The sequence below is a fragment of the Chelon labrosus genome (genome assembly GCF_963514085.1).
Source record: "Chelon labrosus genome assembly, chromosome: 10".
In the NCBI taxonomy this organism is placed as follows: Eukaryota; Metazoa; Chordata; class Actinopteri; order Mugiliformes; family Mugilidae; genus Chelon; species Chelon labrosus.
In genome coordinates, this window is record NC_140360.1 from 9,323,510 (window position 1) to 9,337,125 (window position 13,616).

Below are 13,616 nucleotides of genomic sequence, written 5' to 3' on the forward strand. Positions count from 1 at the left end.
ATTATGGAGCTACTGAAAGAAACAGACGTACCACATGCTAGTCCCAAAACGCGAGTTCACCGGCCTCTGTGGCTCTCGGGTCGGCCTGGAACAAACATGTAGGGACCTCTGGACGAGTCACTGTGTACAACAACAGAGCACAAGGTTACTATTTAATTCCAAACTGCTGCTAATGTATATTTGGTTCACTGATTTTAAAAAAAAAAAAAAAAAGAGGAAGATGAGAAAATCCAAGTGTTTCCATGTCTTGCTGCCTCGCGACAAATCTGAAATCTGAATGCCAAAAAAAACAAACAAACAAACACCACGTTGTATAATTCAGTACAAATAACAGGATCAGTGAGGGGATTTAAAAATGATTGTTTTGATATAAAGAAAATAAGTGTTCAGAAGTGTACATATCGTGTAAGGAATTCACGGGGTTTGTTTTTAATGTGTTTTGAAATGAACCCGAGAATTGCTGAAAAAGGTTTACGACGTTGTTTTATTCGCTGGAGGAAGATGTAATGTTTTTGTTCTGTTGAAGTAATTCAGCTCTCTGTTGAGGATACATGGACAAAGATACAAATCCCTCGATTACATATGCATATGGTGAATAGATTAGAGGTTCTGGATTGCTAGGTACGAAACTGTTGCATTAACAAAACAAACAAACAAAAAAAGGTTTTTTAGCAAATGCCCTTGATCATTATTCTGTTCTGTATCATTCTGACAGTGTTACAAAATGAATCCCAATGAATCATGTAATTCAGAAATGTGCAAAATGATGTAAATATAAATCCCTCTTCTTTTTTTTTTTTTTTTTTTTAGATTAAAATAAAGATGAGTCATTATTCAAAGCCAGTGAACATGCGTTCTTTCTTTTATTTATTGCACAGGAATAATAGCACCCACTTCACAACATATGAATAAAGCCTCAGGTTAGCATGCTAAGCTCATGGGAAGAGCCGGCGTGGGTCTCAACAGCTGCCCTCAGATTCCAAGCAGAGGGAAGGAAGGGGCAGGGCGGTACAGTGACTAGTCAGGACCGGGATGTGGCTCCGTCTGCTGGCCCCGCACCAGCTGCAGCAGTGTCTGGATGGGCTCCGTCAGGTCGTGGTTTGGTATCAGCTGGCTGGCCTGCAGGGCTGTGCTGCCAAATCCCAGAGCCTGGCACGCAAACAGAAACAAACACGGCCAATGCAGCTGCTGGACTCTCTGGGGAGACCAAAGCTGACTTATGTAATGATGTCACTGAAATTGGTCTGCAAGCTTCTGACAACCAGATTATGCTGCTGTTACACCTTTGTCTTTGTAGTTTATGACTCTGGGCACGGAGGTGTCGATCGACGCTGTTGACGGAACCACGTGCGCTTAGATGGGAACGTGCCAAAGTAAACGAGGAATGCGGTTTTAGGTTGCATTCGTGGAGCTCCCTGCAGCTTCTTAGGATTTACAAACAGCTGGGGATATGCATCGTGTGTGTGAGCCAAGTGTTACTTCCCTCCACAGTTCTCACGCTGAATGTGGAACTGATACCTCAAGTCTGACGCCTTGTCCAAACTTGCAGCGCCATCGTGAATCCCAGATAGGGGAGTGAAAGAATGTAATCGGGACTTCCTCGAAAAGACAAAGCATCCTAATCACAATAACCGCATGTTCCGAATGTGATGTACTTTTCCGAGTAGCAACGTTCACAAGAAGAGGGCGAAGTTCCTACCGGCGCGCTACAACGTCACCGCCACGCCTAGGCGCCTTTGCTTTTACTGTGTAGTTCAGAGAATACAAGGAAAAGGTGAGTCAACGGTAGATCTGGACGGGGCACGGTCTGAGCAAATCATCCTTCGACATGAAGACGTGCACACACCCACATGGAGAAGCATCCACCCTGTAGAAGAGCGTCTGAGACGACACAGCGTCCTCTTTCCCTGTGGGGGAAGGTATGTAATGAACTGGGTTTCACAGAGAGAGCTGAAAAATAATTCATTCGGCTGAAAAATGAGGAGGAGTTGCTTCGGGCATGATGAGTCGTAGCCCTCGTCACTGCATCTGCCGTTTGGCCACTCAGTGTAGCTGCTGTAGCTGCGGGTTTAGTAACACATTCTATGAAACGAACCCACCAGATAAAGACAGGAAAATATAAAAATGTAGGAGGCAGGAGAAGTAAATAACATTGACCATTTTGTGACGATACGATGTTTGGACCTGGCATTCATGTGGATGTTACTTAGACATGTACCACCCACCTAGACCAGACCAGGCAACCCTCAACCCGTAGCAATGACACATGGCAGCAGCCATCCCCAGCAGGATGCAGCTTGACTCACACACAAAAACCGGTTTAGGAACAACTAAAAAAAAAGGTGTTGACCTGGCCTCCAAATTCACAAGATCCCAAACTGATCAAGTATCTGTGGGATGATCCACAGAGGTCCCTCCCCTCAACCCATAGGACCCAAAGGCCCCTTACTAACAACCTCCTGTTCCCAGACACCACAGGACACCCTCAGAAGACCCATGTCCATTCTCTGATGAGTCACAACTGCTTTGGAGGCACAAGGAAGTCCTACACGACGTTAGGAAGGTGGCCATAATGTCGTGGCTATTCGGTGTATTTGTGTGTCTGCTGTTCTATTCATGTTTTTGCCCTTGAGCTTAGCTATAAGATCCCATTCAGCTTTCATCCGGCCTCTTACCCAAGACCCACTGAGCTTAGAGAGTCAATTAGGACCTGTCTGGTACATGACTTCCTGTTACAGATACAGAATGTTCACCACACCACTGAAGCTTTACTCCGTCAGCAGAGATGTGCTGATTCACCTCACATCAAAAGTCTAGTGACCGACACACATACATAGCCCCCCCCCCCCAAAGAGCGGCATCTTTTCAAGGAAACCAAGGCGGAAGTGTTGACACAGTCCCATCAACTACCACCAAATCCCACTTTATCTTTACAGCACCGCCAATTATAGATAATCCTATCTCGAGACAGCCCAAGGAGCAAATGGGGAACTGTGTCACAGAGTCTAATAAGTGAACCTTTAATGCTTAACCTTGTCGTGTTGCTGCTCACCTTTGGCGAGTCTCCTCCCAGGAACCACAGCATGGCCAGGCAGTGTGCCGCCATTGCGATCCTAGACAGGTTTTTTCTGGAGTCGTTCTGCTCAAACTCCAACACGGTTCTCAGCATCTTATCCGCCTCAACTCGGTGGGCTTTCTCTGATCGGAAGTCATGGAGAAAAAGAAAGATGCGACTGTTTTTACTGCTTTTACAGCACGTTACCACGGCCTTACACCTCAACACTGAACAAACGCTGGTACTTGTTCATTCAGTTCACTCAGTGTTCAGGTCAGCAAAATGTAGGCCTTGTTGTATCTTGTGTTTAATTTGTGTTAGCGTCACTTCCTTCCTCTTGGGAAAGCCTGGGAAATTGCGCTGCAGCTAACAAGCTTAGCATTACACAGTATGTAGGGCAGCAGCTGTGGTGGAGGGCAGTGGTGCGGATGCGACGCAGCCAGGGATGTGTCAGCAGTGGTCTCTAGTCAGCCTTAAGCATACTGGTGTAAATCTGGGGTTTAGCTTTCGGACGGCACAGCAAGACAGCTCAGACAAATATAGCACCGCTGACCTTCTTTTTTTCACTGATACGTCAACTGAGCTCTTTGGAGTTTGGAGCAGGATGCACGGCGTGGCGGTGTGTTTTATTTTGATCCTACAGCATAGTACAGTAGAACTGGACACACCGCGGAGACCTAAATGTTTGCTCTTACGTGACTCTTACGCTGATGTGACAAGACGTACCGTAACAGGACTCCAACAGCATGCTGGGGTTATTCATGTTTTCAACGTGGGCCTCCAAGAGTTTGGTCAAATGGCAGTGCCACGCACCTGCGACCTGTGATGTGAGCGAAATACTGTAAACTATGAGATAAATCATGAAACGCATAAAAGAAGAATTATAAAGAGCATACCTCAGAATACAAGGAGCGGACAACGGGGATCCTCCCCTGTTTGGCAAACACGTCAGCGATTAAAAAGTGGCCAGTAGAGGTGACAATGCTGTCCAGGCCGTACTCCTCAGTGGCAAAGTAAATCTGAGAACAGCAGAGAAATTATCTTTTTCATACAGTAGATTTATATAAATATTACAAATATGTGGTCGGTGGACATAACGTGAACAGAATGAAATATATTCTGAGAGAAGAACTCAGAAAGGATTCTCTAACACTGAAGTAACTGTTTTGTGATTTTGTGAACAAACAAAAGGGTTAAATATAAAAGAAATAAATATTCTGACATCATTTGCAAAGTGAAACAGAGCTTCTTCCAGGTTTCCGGTGGCCACGTGGAGGTTTCCCATGCTCCTGTGCAGCTGGGAGCGGATGGCGTGACCACTTTCTGGGCTCTTCGACACCGCCCACTCCGCCTGGGACAGAAGCTCCGCCACTAGGGCCAGATTACCCAAACCTGAAGGGTTACAAGCGAACACTGTTACAGATGGAATTTGCGCTCTTCACACAGTAACACGTTAAACGTCATGTATGGGAAGAAAAGGGGGTCGTCAGGGTCGCTTCTCACCCGTGTTGGCCTCAGCCAGCAGCAGGTAGGCGGGGACCAGCTGGACGGTGTTGGGGCCATGGACGTCTATGGAGCAGCGCAGGCAGAACTGAGCGGCAGGAAGAGCCTCGTGGGGCTTCCCCTCGGAAAGCTTGCTTTGAGCCACCAGCCTGCAAATGTCAATCAGTTCTGCCTGAACGGCAAAGCAAAATCAAGGTTACTTCCCACCTAATCTGACTTCTAGGAATATCACAGAACCAGATGACTCCCGTTTCTGAGTACACAACATTACGCAGTACATGACAAACTTCTCGCCAAATGAAAGATGAGATAGATTCAGAAGGAAACACAGAGCCTCTAAAAGGGAGTGCTTCAGATTCATCATGTTTCCTCCTCATCAGCTGAAACATTAGCACACAAATCCCTCTACGGCCACAGACACATTCAACAACTTCATTCAGCTTATAAAATGAAAAAAAAAATAAGTACTCTATAGCAGTTTTTGTTGTTTGTTAATTCTATCATTTTACTGTCTGTGATCTGGACTTGGCAAGACTGAATAGGAAACCATTAATTAGACCTGGCACTAGACAATGTGGAAGGAAATTAGATTAGATTCAGGTTTATTTTTATTGCATGAAAATGGCCACTGGGCTACTAGTGGGAAAGGATTTCTGAGAGGAATACTTTGTGAAATGTAAGCTATAAGTGGTCCCTCCCAACGCCTAACGCACCTTCTCACCTTTTTAACCTGTGTTTCAGCGCGACCAGCCTTCTGCAGACTGTGGAGCGTCTGGGTGCGGACAGGAGCGAGCAACTGACAAATTCTCGCGTGGATTCCCACCCAGTCATCGTGCTGGTGCTCTGCATCGCTGAGGAAGAATTAAAAACAGCATTATGACCACCTGAGTAATACGGTGTAGGTGTCCCTTGTGCCTCCAAAACAGTTGTGTCTCATCAGAGAGGTGTCCTGTGGTGTCTGGCAACAGAATGTTGTTAGTGGGGGCCGTTGGGTCCTATATGGGTTGAGGGGAGGGACCTCTGTGTATCATCCCACAGATGCTTGATCAGTTTGGGATCTAGTGAATTTGGAGGCCAGGTCAACGCCTTGCACTGTTCTTCATGTTTTTTTGAGTTGTTCCGTTTTGGTGCGTGTCCCTGTGTCAGGCTGCATCCTGCTGCTGCCATCAAGGAGCGTCATTGCTATGGGGTGGGGGGGTGTCTGGCCTGGTTTAAGTGGGTGGAACATGTCTAAGTAACATCCACATGAATGCCAGGTCCAAAAAGTTTTCCAGCGGAACATTGTATTGTCACAAGATGGTCAATGTTATTTACTTCTCCTGTCAGTGGTCATAATGTTGTGGCTAATCCGTTTATGTAATTTTTACATTCCCAAACCGAGAGACGTTCCCAGATCCCAGGAGTCCCCATGCCTTTGTGCGTCCTTTTCTGACTCACGGAAACAGAAGCCTGGGTAAGAATTGTTTGAACGTATGAATCAGACTTTACATAACCGGACAGATACAATAACGTGTTAACAGTACACTGTTATTTTTATACAGTTTAAACAGATTTTTTGCTGACACTGGTAAAGCAGCCTCTCCGTCCCGTTTGGAGCGTACCATCAGACTGCACATACTAAATTGTATGCCATTACATAACCGGTCTGTAATTTTGCTCATCTGGCGCACCTCCTTCTGCACACTCCTGTGGAAACTGTCTTGCTTTTCCATGTGCTCTTCTTACCGAGGCACATGTGTGTTTATGGACCTCAGACAGAAGCAGTGAGCAGGCGGAAATCTGGCCACGTCACATCAACAGTAGCACTGACATGGCCGTGTCCACGTGTGTGTATTATACACAAACACGCTCTTTTTTTCTTTCTCTGCTGTACTGATTCAGAAAGAGAATCCAACTGCAGCAGTGTGCAGTAGGCATTAATCACACTTGACACATGTGTGAAAGTTGGGCCTAAGCTGTGCAAGCAAGGCTGTGCAAAATGATCAGCTAGCAGCCAGCTCATTTAACCTTCACACTTTTAGTTTGACCCCAAAAGCTTAACGTGTTTGCATTCGTGCTCTAAATCACCTTCACGACTCTTGTAATGTTCACTTTGCTATGAATCAAGAACGGCTGTAACTGAACTGGAGGATCATTTCGCAGGATGTAGTTTTGCGGTGTTGTTAAACTAAACGGGCATTCGTCACTCAAGTGTTTCTGTTATTTAGTCTAGCCCCGCGAAAAAAAAACAATGGGGTTGTCGTAAATAATAAAAAACAGGTGTCAGCACAACACAATGCAACAATTCAAAAGTAGTACTACAAACCTCAGCGTCCACAATGAACAGTTTACACTTGAATAAACAGCTCTCTCGGTTATTTGAAACAAATGCTGAGTTCCATAACCTCCACGAAGCGAAGATTTAGTGCAGGGCCGCAACATTAGAATGCATTTGTTATCTCTAGTGTACCTAATGAACTGGCCAGTGAGCGTAAATGAATAGTGTAGTCTGAGCATTAATCTGCCTAATAATAAAGGTTTACCACAAACATTAGTCTGCATGATAGCCAGCTAAATATATTACGGCTCACTAAACTTAATTTTGTTTACCTCCTGTGCATTGTTTCAACACACACATACATATACATATGAGTATGAGAAAAGGCATTTTCCTTAAATTAAAATCATGTGCTTCATTCATTCACTTCAAAGGTTGAGTGGAAAAGCCAGCACAATAAGTGGCTGTAAGTAAGCTCCCTCAGACAGGCTTTAGTGGCTCATCCCCTCCCACAAATCCCTGCAGGGAGGGATGTCACCACATGGTCCTCTTCACTCCCCACACAGTGCCAATGAGGAATTCACCCAGCAGCACCATCTCTCTAACTGCAGACACCAATCCTCCCACGCCAAACGTGATGCTGGTTTACATAAGAAAAGAAAAGAAAAGAAAAGAAAAAAAAAAAAAGCTGATGTTGACCACATTATATTATCTAAAAGAGTTCCCCGAACAAAAATAACCGCAGTGGAAATGTAATTTCCAGCTGTTCCTCTCCCTCCTGAGAACACATAGTCGCGCACACGCCCTTCACGCAAACCCGGAAAACATGGCGAACACCGCCACCTAGCGTCCAAACACTGACACGACTGTAATTCCCCCGCAGAATAAACATGACTCGTGGCATTTTCTGGAAATAAACACTCTCACAAAAACGTCAAATTATTAGCATGTTGAACCCCCACAAAAAAAAAATAGTCTTACCAGTAAAAAGTGACCCGACATTTGGAGCACTGCAGGCGCGCTTCTCTTTGACAAAGTTCGCACAACTTTTCAGTCCCTTTGGGTAATGACAGAGGAATTATTTCGGATGTTGGCTCCGAAAATTCAGACTCCATTATTTTTTTTTATCACACGAAGCCTCTCTTAAGTGGGGGCAAGCACAGGAAACGACCGAGTTAACTAACGTACAAAGCTATTTGTCAGGAGGGTAACTGTAAGTTGACGGTTGCTATGGTAACGACTTGAGCTGTTGCCCCCTTTTGTTTGTGAAGCAGGTGTCGCGTCAAACTAGGTATCCCTGAACAAAAGTGTGTCCCCATGGTGGACTGACGTTTCTACACTTATATGTCACCGAGCTTGAGGTTTGGAGAGTAACACGTGGCCAGTCCATCCAAAATAAATGTTTTTATTTACATTACTACCTTTTACTTTAAAATGTAGACTGAAAAAAAAAAGCCACAACATTAAAACCACTAACAAGAGAAGTGAATAACATTGATCATCTTGTGACAATTAAATGTTCTGCTGGGAAATGTTTGTACGTGGCATTTGTGTGGATGTTACTTAGACATGCAGCACCCACCTAAACTGATCAAGTATCTGTGGGATGGTGCACAGAGCCCCCTCCCCTCAACCCATAGGACCCATAGGCGCCCCACTAACAACACTGTGTTGCCAGACACCACGGGACACCCTCAGAAGACCCATGTCCATTCTCTGATGGGTCACAACTGCTTTGGAGGCACAAGGGAGACCTACACAATATTAGGAAGGTGGTCATAATGCTATGCCTGATCAGTGTATGCTCTCACTGAGATTAAATCAACCACACAAGGAAGTGAATACCTGACAGTAACTTCACATTAATCCTACCAGCCAGCAGTCCAGGCTTCCGGGATGTCCCTCCACATCTGGAGCCTTTTTGGGTTGGCGATGGAACTTGTTCAGTTTGAATCAGCAAATCCGCCTCATTATCTGTCTCAGTCGGGAGCTTGGTGTAATTCCAGCCTTGATCTGTGTGACTGAGACAAGACGCAGCAAGTGCAGATCAAGGATTGGCCTGGGATTCTGATTTTTTTCAGCTACCAATTGAAATTACACCATGTGTCCAGATGATGGCGCTATGAGCTTTTTTTTATTTGCAAAGTTCACTAGTTCAAATCACACAGAGGGCTCAGTTCAAGTATTTGCTTCCTCTTTTCCTAGTTCTTCAAATATCAGCCATCAGTCAGATATTTATATCCAAATGATTCCCAGTTCCATTTTTCTGTCTGACAATGATGTTCTCATCAAGTGATCAACAGTCACAATCACTCTCCAGCTTTTAGTAAGACAGCTTTCCTCATTAATGTGTTTCTTTGTTGAGCAGCTGTGAACAAATTGCGAGGCTTTAAATCAGATTCATGAGGAAGCAGTTGACGTGTTTGATTTGCACGCAACAGCTGACTCAACTTAAGGAGCGAGCGGTCAGTCCAGGTTTTGGTGTGCTGAGAGAAACGTCACTTTTCTGGGACACATTCCAGACGAAATGTTCCGAGGAGGTGTCCAGCAGTACGCACTTTCAATACACCCTCTACCGATCAAACTTACCAGAGGCCTCGAGCAGCCATGTCCTCAAGATGCTGTATGAATTGTATCTGTATGACATACCCCAATTACTGTTTGCTTCATAATGCTATTGGGATAATTGTCTGTATTCTGTGTTCTCCTACTTGAATAGTAAAAGCATGAATTACAGGAATATACAGATATAGTAGAATATGCGCAGCTTCGTCACTGGCCGCTGACATTCTTTTAAAAGTGCATGAAGAATAGGATGAAATGCAGAAATTATCCCCTATTATCCCCCAGTCATAAAGTCCATCTCAAGAGTGAGACAGAAGACATAGAAAGACATATAAAGAAAGTCTTTGTTTGTTACATCAGTTTAATTCTAATTCCATAATACAAATATATTTAGATAAAGACTGGAGGAACATATTGTGACAGTGACGTTCGTCAAAATGTGTTCCCCCCCGTTATAAGGTACAGGTTTGGACAGAGGGAACAGATTCTGACAGTGAAACTCACTGCTATTGAAATGTGTTCCCCCTGTTATAAAGTACGGGTTTTGACTGAAGGAACAGATTCTGACAGCCATCAAAATGTTTTCCCCCATAATATAGCATAAGTTTAGAGTACAAGTTTTGACTGAGGGAATAGATTCTGACGGTGATGTTCGCAGTCATCAAAGCTTAAGAAATTACAATTACAGTGTACAGTTAGATTATAATATATTTAAAATCTCTCCTCAAAAGACGGATTATAGTTTTGTATGTGTTTTTCTGTGTTTGTATGACATTTATTAGAGATAGCTACTAAATATTTTCAGTTTTAAGTACAAAAATATATCTTTCCAGTTTGCTCTACAGAGACAGTAAGAAAAAAGGTATTCAAATCCTAAAGGCAGCATTTCTGATAAGAAATACATACTTTTAACCTTACAGAAGGTGGGCATTATATATTGGACTGATCTGAAAAACCTTTGATTAATATATACCCTGTTGTATCCTGTTAAACATAATCACATTAGCTGAAGCCTGAGCAATGACACCTCCAAAATTCATAATTTTCTTTAATTTCTTAATACTGCCGCTGCTTTCCTTTTTTTTCTGGTCACTCTTTCTTACGCAGGTGGATGTATATGGCCCCACTGCACATCAACAAAGGGACACACACCCAGGCCAGGATGAAGCAGTAGCCGAAGTGTCCTGGAATCAGTTCTTTGTAGTCCGGAAGGATGGCCTTATTGTGTAACGTGTAGATGAGAGCTGAAGTAAAGGCTGTCAGACCTAAAGAAACAAACACATGTGAAGTTTTTTCATTTGCAACCGACTTAATTTCACATTCCTATCAATTACACATGAGATTTAGTTGAAAGCTGCATAACAGAAAAGTCTGTAAACCCTACGGCAGTGTTTGTGTTACTCATTTAATCAGGACCCTCGAAAATAGCGTGGGTGTCACTTTGGAGATTTGCCATAAAAAGGGCATTTTATTTATAAGGGACCACAATTAAAATAACTGTGCGCTAACTAAAAGCAACTACGGGGACAGCTACTGCACTTCTTTGTTTAAAGGTATGTTTTGATCTATTTTTAGTGGCAGAAATCACGAGTCATCATGGGTACAAAAAAACAGTGCTTCAGGACATGGTACTTTATTATATAATAAAAGTTCTGGAGCATGCAGTGGTGGTAGCCATATTCAGATGCCATACTAAAATAAAAATACCAATATGTCAATATGGCAATGTAAAAACACTTATTAGAAAAATCCTGCCTATGAAATCTTACTTAAGCTCATAAAAGTGCAATAAGAAAGTACAAGTATTAGGGGAGCTGGAGCCCATCCCAGTAATCATTAGGCAAGAGGCGAGGTACACCCTGATGAGGTGGCCAGTCCATCACATGTCTGTTAACGCAACCATTCACACTCACATGCACACCTAAGGCTAAATTTGAGTCATCAGTTAACCCAACATAAGCCGGAGCACCTGGAGAGTGGTTAAGCCCAGAGAACTTCTTGCAGCGAGACGTGAGTGCTAACCACTGCACTACCCTATTATCCATGGTGGAAAATCGTAACTGTGAAGCTGTCAAAAACATGTAGTGCAGGAGAAAGTACAATATTTCCCTCTCTAATGTAGAAGAGTGAAAGTGTGAAGTGGCGTAAACCAGCAGAGTACTAAAGTAAATGTAGTTAGTTCTTCACACTCACCGTACCCAAACTGTGGAGGGTCTTGTCTGAAAAACATGCAGCTTATTTGCCAACCCTTCTCAGTTTAGTGCGACGCTTTTCATTTGGCCTAATCACAGCGAGGCATGTCAATGGCACATTGTTTCACCCCACTGTTACCTGCAAAGATTTGACACAGTCCAGTGAAGTAGAAGAGTCCACCCTTAGACATGGTGAACAGCTGACCCAGGAAAACCAGGAAGGAGACCGAGGAGAAGACCACTGAGAGAATCATCAGGACCTGCACTGCCTGAAGCCACTCTGACAAAGAAAAATACTCAGGATTTTAAAGAAAGCGCTCTACTTCTGAGATTGTGGTTTAGATGTAGATGTCAAAAACTACTTACCGGTTTCTTTGAAGGATGAGCACAACCAGGTTCCAGTGGAGTTGTCAAACCTACAGTTGTACCACAGGTCTGAGCTTTCCATGTCATCCCACACCCACCAGGGCTTTAAAGAGAGATCAGACATGATGCTCACGTTTGGGTCAAATAGTACCGTTAATGCGAACAAACATCATGTTCAGAATTATGAATTTTACCTTCTCCATGGTCGCGATGAACAGTATAGCCAGTGTGATGAGATGCAGGACGGTGATGGAAAAAAGCAGGAACGCCATTTTTAATTCCCTTCCAAAAAAAAACAACAACAACAACACACAAAACTGTTTAAATTAGTATTCTCAACATCACAGTGTTCAAGGACAAAACTTAGTGTGTTTTGTCGGTTCTACGGTGAAAAAAAATCTGTAATGGGACTTTCCTGTTTTGCCTTGAAACACAGAATGGAAAGTCTGAGGAGCTGAACAGAGTATACTCTGTGTTGCACAAGACCACGTTTTAAAACAGAGTGCAGTGAGTTACTTTTAAAGCGTCTCTCTGACTGGCCTGTGTGTGTTGCCATTGTGCATCAACCCTGAAGAACCTGGGTGGACCCACCAAGATCTAAATAGCAAAAATATTTACCCAATTTACCTCACCGCCCTTCTGAATGGCTGTTTTTCTCCTAGAAAAGGGTTAACAGTCAGCAGTTCAACCTTCATTTGGATTTTATTAAAGTAATAAACACTTCACATTGTAGTTACAGCGCGTAGCTCTACAGAGGACGTCATAGCAGTAGTGAGGGTAATTTTAGATAACAATAAGGAGATGGAAATAAAGGAGGACGTACAGGAAAATAGGAAACAGGATGAAATTGTCTGTAAAGATCTCTATCTGTGGGAGAGGTCCACTTGTATGGGCGAGGTAGTCACGATTACTGTCATTACAGACAATTTCATCCATAGCATACATGTGAAAGGTAACATTTCTGTGAAAAAAATACTGTTTTGTTATAGAGTTAAATGAAATGCACAAAATTTAGCATAAACCTTTTTTGGGAGCTAAACAAGTTGTTAGAGATAATGGTGATAATAAAAACATGTTTTGATGGCACAGTTTTGAAACACGTTACTAATTAATTAATCTTGTGACATAAATTGGCTGGAGCCATGATTTAGCAGGAGGTTTACTGAGGTCATATGAAAAGTCAAAGAGAATATTCACCTACCCTTGATTTTGCTTGTTCCCCTGAATGTGATCTCAGCCGCAGCTTCACCGCTCTTCTCTACAACTTCATGCCCCTCTTGGTGGTCCACTCTTTTCTAGCTTCGTCACACCCCCTAGATTATTATTTTTTTTTTCAGGCACTGCAAAGTTTCCAAGGAAAACGCCCATTTCCTCTGAGCCGAACAGAGCTCCCTTTAGCTCTGCCTTGTGGTCCTTCAGCACATCACCACCGTCCAAGAAAGTCTCAAATGAGACCCACCCATAGGCAGTGGAGGCGCATAAAACCACATGAAAAGGTTTCTTCTGTAAACAGTCTACATGAAGTGCTCTCCCTTATAATGAGCGCAGCACATGGCATCATCCACTCCTTTAGGACCGACATGAAAAATAAACACACACTTGCAACATAGCTCACATTTCTGCACTAGAAATCAAAATGAGTATTAAGAGTGCACTGGTCACACAGAAAATATTTTTC

At 43.4% G+C, this 13,616-nt stretch overlaps 2 protein-coding genes across 3 annotated transcripts; both read right to left on the bottom strand.

Annotated features, from left to right (window-relative positions):
• Positions 1–854: 854 nt before the first annotated feature.
• On the bottom strand, positions 855–8,874 carry zmynd12 (zinc finger, MYND-type containing 12). 2 transcript variants are annotated; one of them, XM_084552808.1, is made up of 8 exons: positions 8,688–8,874; positions 5,280–5,409; positions 4,559–4,730; positions 4,278–4,447; positions 3,952–4,074; positions 3,782–3,875; positions 3,053–3,198; positions 855–1,149 (listed from the first exon to the last, which is right to left on the bottom strand). In XM_084552808.1, the coding sequence occupies exons 1-8, from the start codon at positions 8,723–8,725 to the stop codon at positions 1,018–1,020; spliced, it is 1,005 nt and encodes a 334-aa protein (XP_084408934.1). In that variant the 5' UTR covers positions 8,726–8,874; the 3' UTR covers positions 855–1,017. The 2 variants fall into 2 exon arrangements, with proteins under 2 accessions (XP_084408934.1, XP_084408933.1); XM_084552807.1 differs by lacking the exon at positions 8,688–8,874 and adding an exon at positions 7,797–8,178 and having other exon boundaries at positions 1,009–1,149.
• A 618-nt stretch (positions 8,875–9,492) lies between these two features.
• emp3b (epithelial membrane protein 3b (MAM blood group)) lies at positions 9,493–13,304 on the bottom strand. The gene is made up of 5 exons (XM_084554140.1): positions 13,140–13,304; positions 12,133–12,220; positions 11,939–12,041; positions 11,712–11,852; positions 9,493–10,645 (listed from the first exon to the last, which is right to left on the bottom strand). Exons 2-5 carry the CDS (start codon positions 12,208–12,210, stop codon positions 10,470–10,472), a joined length of 498 nt encoding a protein of 165 aa, XP_084410266.1. The 5' UTR covers positions 12,211–12,220; positions 13,140–13,304; the 3' UTR covers positions 9,493–10,469.
• Positions 13,305–13,616: the final 312 nt, after the last annotated feature.

What these genes read in the sequence shown, in the direction of transcription:
- zmynd12 (XM_084552807.1), bottom strand. Translation starts at nt 7,930, where the DNA reads ATGGAGTCTGAATTTTCGGAGCCAACATCCGAAATAATTCCTCTGTCA. An exon ending in GCTGGCTGAGGCCAACACGG is followed by an intron (nt 4,448 to 4,558) that starts GTGAGAAGCGAC and finishes GTAACCCTTCAG; the next exon opens with GTTTGGGTAATCTGGCCCTA. An exon ending in TGGGAGGAGACTCGCCAAAG is followed by an intron (nt 1,150 to 3,052) that starts GTGAGCAGCAAC and finishes TTTGCGTGCCAG; the next exon opens with GCTCTGGGATTTGGCAGCAC.
- emp3b (XM_084554140.1), bottom strand. Translation starts at nt 12,210, where the DNA reads ATGGCGTTCCTGCTTTTTTCCATCACCGTCCTGCATCTCATCACACTG. An exon ending in CTCATCCTTCAAAGAAACCG is followed by an intron (nt 11,853 to 11,938) that starts GTAAGTAGTTTT and finishes TTTCTTTGTCAG; the next exon opens with AGTGGCTTCAGGCAGTGCAG. An exon ending in ACTGTGTCAAATCTTTGCAG is followed by an intron (nt 10,646 to 11,711) that starts GTAACAGTGGGG and finishes TTGTTTCTTTAG; the next exon opens with GTCTGACAGCCTTTACTTCA.